This window comes from Bison bison, unplaced genomic scaffold, assembly GCF_000754665.1.
Source record: "Bison bison bison isolate TAMUID 2011002044 unplaced genomic scaffold, Bison_UMD1.0 scf7180017864390, whole genome shotgun sequence".
NCBI classification, from domain to species: Eukaryota; Metazoa; Chordata; class Mammalia; order Artiodactyla; family Bovidae; genus Bison; species Bison bison.
Window position 1 is genome coordinate 6,525,431 of NW_011494962.1, and position 10,006 is coordinate 6,535,436.

Sequence of the window (10,006 nt, forward strand, 5' to 3'; positions counted from 1 at the left end):
CCACCAGGCTCCTCTGTCCATGGGATTTTCCAGACAAGAGTACTGGAATGGGGTGCCATTGCCTTCTCCACATGTTTAATGTACAATTAATTTTCCCAAATTATCTTTCAAAATTTGCAAAATGGTGTTTTGTAGAGTACTAGTGGTCAGCATATTCTTCAGTATGTACTAACCAAAGACATGCTATACATCTCAGGACTGAAAGGAATTCAGAGTTCATTCCACAAGTGAGGCAAAATATCGTGATTGAATCCTTTAGGGTAACAGGTTGCATTTTGCTCATTCTTAGAAATAATCTGATTGAAAAGATAAAAGGAATTTATTTGAATGAGTTGTGAAATGTGAATATTGTTTTAAAATTGAAATTGGATTAAACTGGAAAAAAAAAAAAAGAAAGTAGAGACTCTTTATCGTGTCTCATTCCAGGTCCCAGGGCTGGAGGTCTAATACAAGATGGAAACTTTTGTTCCCGAGTTCTCCCTTATCAGGGTAGAACCTTTCCAGGTCGCTCAATGGTAAAGAACCTACCTACCAATGCAGGACATGCAAGAGATGTGGGTTCCATCCCTGAGTCAGGAAGATCCTCTGGAGAAGGAAATGGCAACCCACCTCTGAGTCTCCTTGTGTTGAGATGCAAAAGTCACACGTGGGGAGACTTGTTCTATTAGGAATTTCCATTTGGGGTATCTGTGGAAGAAAAAAAGTTTATAAGCTATTTTTTCCCCTTTTATTTTACTCTGTGTAACATTCGTCTTTTTGGTTAAGCTTGAACACATTAGAATGTATGCCTCAGAACAGCATAGACGGGAGATTTTATTTTATTTAAAGCAGTTTGTTTAAAAATTTTTTTTGATGTGGACCTTTTTTTTTTCTTTTGGTCTTTTTTGACCTTGTTACAGTGTTGCTTTTTTTTTTTTTAATGTTTTGGTTTTTTGATCCCAAGGCATATGGGATCTTAGCTCTCCAACCAGGGATTGAACTAGAACCCCTTCTTCCCTTAGAAGGTGAAGTTTTAACCACCAGACTACCAGGGAAGTCCCTAGACATGAGATTTTAGCACCCTTATGTACCTAATGGTTTCTACTAACTAAGTGTATTGGAGATTAATTATTTTTTTTTAAGCCTTGTTTTTACTTTTCTTCAAACCAGGCTGCATGGCTCCTGAAGGCTGTTACCTGTATAGATCTTACTACACTTTCAGGTGATGACACGGCTTCCAACATTCAAAGGCTGTGTTATAAAGCCAAGTATCCAATCAGGGAAGACCTCTTAAAAGCTTTAAATATGCATGATAAAGGTAATGTGTATAGTCTGTCTGGTGTTTACCTTTTTTACAGTAGCAATCACTGAATCTAAGAAGACTTAAGATTTGGATGCTGAAAATGATAGTAACAATAAAATCTGTGATAGAATTGTGTATGCAGAGTAATAATTGAGATTCTTCTCTGAAAAACAGCAGAGAGAGAATCTGAGTCTCATTTTTAGGTCATTTCTTTCCCATCATGGATTAAAGTTGCAAGTATTGAGTTTCTTTATTTTTTGTTCCAGTTCTTCAGTTTTGGAAATTTTCTGTCTAGTGACTCAAATACTATGATTCTGATTCCCTAGTCACGTGTAAAAAAGCCAGTCTCATTACTTAATAATCACATCTCATACATAAAGTATTTTCTGTGAGTAAATGAAATGCTTTTGAGAATAAAATACAAATGGGAAATATTGCCGGCTTGTATACTGGGTTAGATCTTTTGAAAAAAATGTTATATTCACTCTCTTCATGTACATGAAAGAAAGGACTTTCTTAAGTTGCCATAAGTTTAGAACCTCAACATTTTAGAAATGCAGGAGACTTTGAGAGTGAATGCCCTTGTTTCTAAATGTGAAAACTGAGACCTGAAGGGTGAGAGGACAGTGTGCTTCATTCCTCAATGGGCTAGTTTTAGGAGCCAGATCTAAACCATGCAGGGATCTTTCCTGGTTCTTAGGTGCCTGTCTCTAATGAATGCAACTAATGCTGCATTGACCCAATGCAGGTATTTTTTTCACAAATAGTTTGTGTTAATAGATGACTTATAGATATAAACAGCTGCATAGCATTTAGAAAGTATTTAGTATGTTTCTTTTACACTGACGATAAAACACCTACCATTTATAACACTTCAAAGCAGCAGCTTTATATGAGTCTTATGCTACCGTTTAATAGTGTCTCTTTGATTTTTTAATTTAAGAGCTTATTCCTCAAACTGAGGGCTCCAGATCCAGATTTTATTATTTTCTGCAGAAGAGAGACTAGGATTAGTGACATGTCATTTTGCAGTGCACGCATACCTTGTGTTATTGCACTTGGCAAAGACTCTGTGTTTTACATATTGAAGGTTTGTGGCAACCCTGCATTGAGTAAGTCTGTGGGCATTGCTTTTCCAACAGCATTTGCTGACTTTTTGTCTCTGTCACATTTTGATAATTGTCTCAGTAATGCACACTTTTTTGTTATTGTAATACTCTTTTTGGCCATCTGTGATCAGTGATCTTTGACGTTACCATTGTAATTATCTGGCATTATGTTTTTAAAAAGTACGTACCTTAATTTTAAATTAAGGTACGTACTTTTAAAGATAATGGTATTGCACACTTAATGTTGACTGCAATACAGGGTAACCGTAACTTTTATATGCACCAGGAAACCAAAAAATTCCTGTCACTCATTTTATCGCGATACTTGCTGTATTTCGGTGCTCTAAAACTGCACCTGCACTATCTCCAAGGTCTGCCTGTACTATCTTGCAAGGTTCACTTCTATTTTTATTCATCTACTATCGTGTGTGACCCCTGTAAAAACTTAGATTTTGTTACCTACATGAAATAAAGCATTTTCATTGAGTCAAAGCCACTAAGTTTACCATTTAGGATATTTTTTCAACAAATGGTACTATATTAACCTCCAGGAACAATGTATTAAAAATATTTTATTCTCTAAGGATGAGGAAATGATCCATGTTGTCAAGAACTAGAAGGGAATGTGGAAAGTAAAAGCCTTTTAATTTGTTGCAATGTCGTAGGAGGATTATTTTTTCTCTGATTTTGATTTCTGCCAATGTTGAAGTATAAATAATAATTAAAAGCATATTGTGTGACTTGAACTTCACATGAAGTAGGCCGTTATGCCTCCTTTCTCCACAGGCATCACTACAGCTGCCGTTTGTGTTTATCCTGCCCGCGTGTGTGATGCAGTGAGAGCTCTAAAGGCTGCAGGCTGTGACATCCCAGTGGCATCAGGTAAAGCCTGTGGTTTCCGTTGTCATTTTTTCAGTGTTTCCCATCAACTCAGACACCTTGAGGTATTACCTATATAGTTATTTTATTTATTTTTGACCGAACTTTAACTTTCTCTAGTTGGCCGTGAGCGGGAGCTACTCTCAGTTGCGGTGTGCAGGCTTCTCACTGCAGGGGCTTCTCTTGTTGCAGAGCACAGGCTCTGGGTGTGCGGGTTTCAGCAGTTGTGGTGTGTGGGCTCAGTAGTTGCGGTGCGTGGGTTCAGTTGCCTGAGGCCTGTGGGATCTTAGTTCCTACACCAGGGACAAACTCATGTCCTCTGCATTGCAAGGCGGATTCTTAACCACTGGACCACCAGGGAAGTCCCTATCTATATGATTTTATGCTGCCGTACTGCTCTCAGTCATTTCCAACTCTTCGTGACCTCATGGACTGTAACCACCAGGCACTCTGTCCATGGGATTTTCCAGGCAAAAATACTGGAGTGGGTTGCCTTTTCCTTCTCCAGGGGATCTAATCTGCCTCTTTTGCGTCTTCTCCATTGGCAGGCAGATTCTTTTTTTTTTTTTTTTTTTTGATTTTTTTATTAGAGGAGCCACATAAATGTGGCTGCTTCAACTTTTTAAAAAAATTTATTTTAATTGGAGGCTAATTATTTTACAATATTGTATTGGTTTTGCCATACATCAACATGAATGTGCCACGGGTGTACACGTGTTCCCTATCCTGAATCCCCCTCCTACAGTGAGCCACTTGGGAAATCCCATATAGTTTTTTATTATGATTTTAACCAGTCTTGTCTATTTAATTGATTGTATTTATTCATTCTTTTCATATTTGTCAATTGCCTGTTGAGTAGCAGACATGATAGTAATTCCTAAGACTACAGAGCTGTTGGCTTTCCCAGTAACTCAGCTGTAACAGCATCAGCCTGCCAGTGTAGGAGATGCAGGTTCAACCTTAAAGGAAATTCAGTTGTTAAGGAGGAATTGTCAAGTTAAAAAAAAAAAAAATCATAATGTAGGACATATTATTTTTTTGTAAAATATAATAATAAAACTATGCAGAAGATACAGTTGTAACTCTGAGTGCAGAGTGATTTATTCTGCAGAGTATGGTAACACTCAGAGGGTAAGGGGCTGCTTCAAAGAGATGTAACTGCATTGGGTCTTAAGGATAAGGAGGAGTTTAGAGAGTGGATAAGCTAGGAAGTGGGTTTCCCAGGGGCCAACACACCTGGGAACCTGCCTGCCAATGCAGGTGCCAATGCACCTGGGAACCCGCCGGCCAATGCAGGAGATGCAAGAGAAGCTGGTTCGATCCCTGGGTCAGGAAGATCCCGTGGAGGAGGGCATGGCAACTCACTCCAGTATTCTTGCCAGGAGAATCCAATGAACAGAGAAGCCTGGCGGGCTATGGTCCATAGGGTCACAAAGAGTCGGACACAACTGAAGCGACTTAGCAGCCATGAAAGCTAAGGAGTGGCATTTCCAGCAGAGGAGCTGGCATGTGTAAAGGTGCAGAAGTGCATTCAGGGAACTGAAATGGTTTGCAGGTGTTGCTTCCTAAGGTAGGACAAAGGGAGAGCTGGGGAGTTGAAGCTGGAGAGGTAGGTGGGGGCCAGACCCCATGGGGAAACCTTACCAGGCTGTGGTATTTGGGTTTTATTTTGTTGATGGGGAAGATGCCAAGACATGTTAAGTAGAGAATGCCATGATCTACTTCATAATGTAATAAGTTAGGTGATGGTAGTGGATAAATTAAAGGGGATTGAAATGGAGTCAGACTGATCATAGTCCCTGTGGGAGATGACAAGAGCCACCCCCAAACCTGAACAATAAAAGAGGGTATGTTCAAGGATTACTGACTTAAAGAAAGATGCAGTAGGAGAACAAGGCATGAGGGAAGGAAAAGTCCTCCTGAACGCTTCTCTGTGTGTGTACGTTTACAAATGGGTAGATAGATATTAAATTAGATTCTCCTTTTAAAAGATGTTAGAGGAATATCCTAGTGGTTTAAAGAAGGAAGCTGAGAAGATCATTAATTTATTTTGTTAGGGATACATCAAGAGAAACAAAGTATACAGTATTTATATATTAATATAGCTTATTCGTGAAGATTCCTGAAGTATTTGGCAGCTTCACCTTAATCAGCCTTCATTTTTCATTCAGTTCAGTTCAGTTGCTCAGTTGTGTCCGACTCTTTGCATGGACTGTAACCCCATGGACTGCAGCACACCAGGCTTCCCTGTCATCACCAACTCATGGTGCTTGCTCAAACTCACGTCCATCGAGTCAGTGATGCCATCCAACCATCTCATCTTTTGTCGTTCCCTTTTCCTCCTACCTTCAATCTTTCCCAGCATCAGGGTCTTTTCCAATGAGTTAGCTCTTCACATCAGGTGGCTAGAGTATTGGAGTTTCAGCTTCAACATCAGTCCTTCCAATGAACACCCAGGACTGATTTCTTTTAGGATGGACTGGTTGGATCTCCTTGCAGTCCAAGGGACTCTCAAGAGTCTTCTCCAACACCACAGTTCAAAAGCATCAATTCTTCAATGCTTAGCTTTCTTTATAGTTCAACTCTCACATCCATACATGACTACTGGAAAAACCATAGCTTTGACTAGACGGACCTTTGTCAGCAAGGTAACACTACTGCTTTTTAATATTTTTCATTAGGCTCAATCAGTTCAGCTTTTCCTTTACACAACAGGGAAACATACTTTCCTCTAAGGTAGCAGACCGAAGGAATTTAATAACATTAAGGAAACATGAAAGGTTACCTTTAGACACAAGAATGAAATCAGTGATAAGCATGTTAAAAATGTTAATACTTTTTCCAAAAGTGTCATTGTGTTTTTATTTTCCTTCTGTTCAATATGGGAGACCTGGGTTCGATCTCTGGGTTGGGAAGATCCCCTGGGAAAGGGAAAGGCTACCCACTCCAGTATTCTGGCCTGGAGAATTCCATGGACTCTATAGTCCATGGTGTCGCAAAGAGTTGGACACAATGGAGTGACTTTCACTTTCACTTTCATACTTGGGGCTAGTTCTTCCTGACTCACAGCTGCTTCAGTTTTGTGGACAAATTAGGTGCTTTTCCATCATGCAGTATCTCCCCTTTATTCTTATCTGCTTGACTGTTCATTTGAAGATGGGCAGTGGATGGAACATGTATTTCCATTTGGTTACAACAGCTATAAATATGAATGAGTAAGTCATAATGGCGATAGCCAACTTGGTCAAGAGTAGGATCCAGGATTAACTAGTGTCCATCCACAAGGCTACTACTACTACTTTATGAGTATCACTGTGTTGTTGACATATCTTCTTAATCACTATTTTCCTAAAGCTCCCCTGTTAGCATCTCTGCCAGCAGCTTAATTTCAGATCTTCCAAAAGATATACTACTAGTATTTATCCTAGTGTCAGTGCTATATAAGATCGCATTCAGTTTCTTCACAGTTCACTTTGCAAGGTATGCATGAAGTTCTAAAGTGTCATTTATACTTTGGTCTGAACACTGATTTTTTTTAGCCTGAAATTCTTTGTTGAGATACTGACCAACTGAAATTTGTCTCCCTCCCTCTCTTCCTTCCTTCTTTCTCTGCTAGTGGCCACTGGCTTTCCAGCTGCACAGACTCATTTGAAAACACGATTAGAAGAGATAAGATTGGCCGTGGAAGATGGAGCTACGGAAATCGATGTGGTGATTAACAGGACCTTGGTGCTCACAGGCCAGTGGAAAGGTAAGGGCACGTGCTTACCCAAGGGACTCAGTCATTCCGTGGTCAGCCAGATGGCAAGGACCTGAAAAGAGGCAGCATGGTTTGGAAGTCACTGTTCTAGATTACAAGTCGCTAGGTCAAAGGGTGAATGGAGGAGAAAACACGACTAAGACTGCTCATCCTTGTTGCTTATAACTCTGGGCAGATGCCCACCTGCATGCATTTTTTATATCTCTTTTAAGGAATCAGTTATTCCCAAGCAGTGAATTATTAACTTTTGCTCTATTCTCTGCTGTTTTGTTACTCAGTACAGTACAAAAATCACCCCAGGCAAGTATTTTATGCAGAGTTTATTTTAATATGCTGGAGGAAGCTTCCCTTTTTTATGTTAATCTTTGTGGATTTTGAGGATGTGGGATTATTGATTAGTTTATGAAGTCTATTTTTACTCCTGTTCTTGGACATAGCTCCTTTGGATTTTGTTCTGTATTCACCTTCAAGATTTGTGGTTTACTATCAAGTCAATTACAATAAGACATTGCCCAGTCCAGTAACAATTTGTTTCTTTTTTTAAGAGACTGATTTTACTTCTACGTTAAATATATTTTATATACTTAGAGATTTTTTTTTAAGTTAATAGACTATTTTTTAGGGCAGTTTTAAGTTACAGGAAAATTGAGCAGAAAGTATGCAGTTCCCATATACCTCCTGTGTGCGCCCCACTGCATACAGTTTCCCGTATCATTAACGTCTTATATTATTGCAGTGTATATGTTAGAATAGCTGAAGCTGAACTAATAACATTGATAATTGCTTAATCAAAGGAGGTAGGATGTGCTCAATCATGTCAACTTTTCTGACCCCATGGACTGTAGCCCGCCAGGTTTTTGCAGACAAGAATACTGGAGTGGGGGTTGCCATTTCCTACTCCACAGGGATTGTTGATAGCTAAAATAAGTACAATTCTGTATTTAAAAAAAAAATCATTGTAATATGTAGCTTAATTGAAAATTTTTAATGAAATCATAGGATAAAATCAGAATAATGTATTGTCTCTTTAGCTATGTAGCTATCAAATAAATGGCATATTTTATTCTAATTACAAAGGGTAATTTGTAATTAATTAATTAAAATTAATTCCCACTGTTAATTAACTAGTAATAAAGGAAGTTGGTGTTCTACTTAATCTCCTCCCCTACAAATAACCCTTGATAACACTGCAATGCACAACTTTCCAAGCCATTTCCCCTTCATAGACACACATGCAACGCCTACTATTTTGTAAAGTTTAAAATAAATATTTTTTTAAAAAGTGAAAAAGTTAGAATTAAAAATAGGATCATGCTTAATGTATTTTCCCTTAACCTAACAGTTGGACTTGCCAATATCTCATAGGTATCTCTAGACTCTATCCATCAATCCATCTAGCTCATCTTCTGTAAATTCTAATTCCATTGTTTATTCACTAAAAATTGCTTTTGGTTAGGCAGCAACAAAGATTCAGTCAGTGGTTTAAATGCTCAGGGAGTTACTCTGTCATTTAATGTCTATGTTCACGCATAGTCACTTAGTCCTGTCTGCCTCTTTCGTGACCTCATGGACTGTAGCCCACCAGGCTCCTCTGTCCATGGGATTCTCCAGGCAAAAATACTGGAGTGGGTTGCCATGCCCTCTCCAGGGAATCTTCCTGACCCCATGATCGAACCCGTGTCTCCTGCATTTTCTGCATTGCCAGGCAGATTCTTTACCACTGAGCCACTTGGGAAGCCCCCTCATGTAAAGTCTAGGCCTAGGTGTTTCAGGAGTATTGTGGCAGTCCCTCAGAGTTCTCAGAGACCTGAGCTTCTTTTACCTTCAGCTTCCAAAGATCATAGCATCTGATCTCAGCTTCAAGACCACTCCATTGTTTACAATGGCTTTTGAAGCTCCAGCCCTTACACTTGTCTCCCAGATGACAGGAAATAGGGACTTGTCCTGTCTCTCACATACCATCTTTGCTTACACTTCATGGCCCCGAATCAAATTCTGTGGTCAGGCTTGACTGCAAGTGAAGCTAGAAAATGTTGGCTTGGAACATTCACTGTGTTTCCATTCATTCTTTATACGTTGGATGGTGCACATTTCTGTGCCTCAGTGGAAAGGAGTGAGGGAAATTCTGGTTCAGAAAGAGACTCTGCCACATGAGCTAAATAGGACGTGATCTTAAAAAACTTGACAGCAAAAGTTGAGGCAAGGGGACTTCCCTGGTGGTCCAGTGGCTAAGACTCTGCATTCCCAATGCAGGTGGCCCGAGTTTGATCCCTGGTCAGGGAACTAGATCCCACAGGCTGTAACTAAGCAATTGCACCACAGCTACTAAGGCCATATACTCTAGAGTCCTCATGCCACAACTACAGAATCCAGTGCATTGCAACCAGAGAAGTCCTTGTGTTGCAATGAAGGCCCAGCCAAAATAAATAGATTAATTTTTTAAAAGTTGGGGCAAAGCAACAATAGCAACATTTAAATAAAAATATTTATGAAGTCAAAAGGCACAGCAGTCTGGACCATGAGCTATGGGGCAGGTTGTCTCAGAGATTTCTGCAGCCTCTGGGGAGCGTCACTGTATTCCAGGAGAATCCAGTCACTGGTATAGCAGTTCTGAGTGAAAGTGAAGGTCACTCAGTTGTGTCTGACTCTGTGACCCCATGGACTATACAGTCATGGAATTCTCTAGGCCAGAATACTGGAGTGGGTAGCCTTTCTCTTCTCCAGGGGATCTTTCCAACCCAGGGATCAAACCCAGTTCTCCCGCATTGCAGGCGGAAGCCCACAGCACTTCTGAAGGGTCTAGGGGAAAAGGTCAGGTTGTTCGCATTATCTGATACTCCTATCTGTACCCACCACCATTTTTAAACCCTTACCAGGTTTCAATATTTTTTTTTTCAGATTTTTGTTATTTATATGTTTGTCTGTTTTTGGCTCTGCTGGGTAATTGTTGCTTTTTTGTGGGCTTTTCCCTAGTGC

General features: G+C 39.8%; 1 protein-coding gene across 1 annotated transcript in view; it reads left to right on the top strand.

Moving 5' to 3' along the window:
• Window positions 1-10,006, top strand: part of DERA (deoxyribose-phosphate aldolase (putative)) — a 119,828-nt gene that overhangs the window by 37,675 nt on the left and 72,147 nt on the right. Inside the window, exons 3-5 of the mRNA XM_010858744.1 lie at window positions 1,150-1,297; window positions 3,178-3,273; window positions 6,887-7,021. Of these exons, the coding sequence (XP_010857046.1) occupies window positions 1,150-1,297; window positions 3,178-3,273; window positions 6,887-7,021 (379 nt within the window). The remainder of the gene's footprint in view (window positions 1-1,149; window positions 1,298-3,177; window positions 3,274-6,886; window positions 7,022-10,006) is intronic.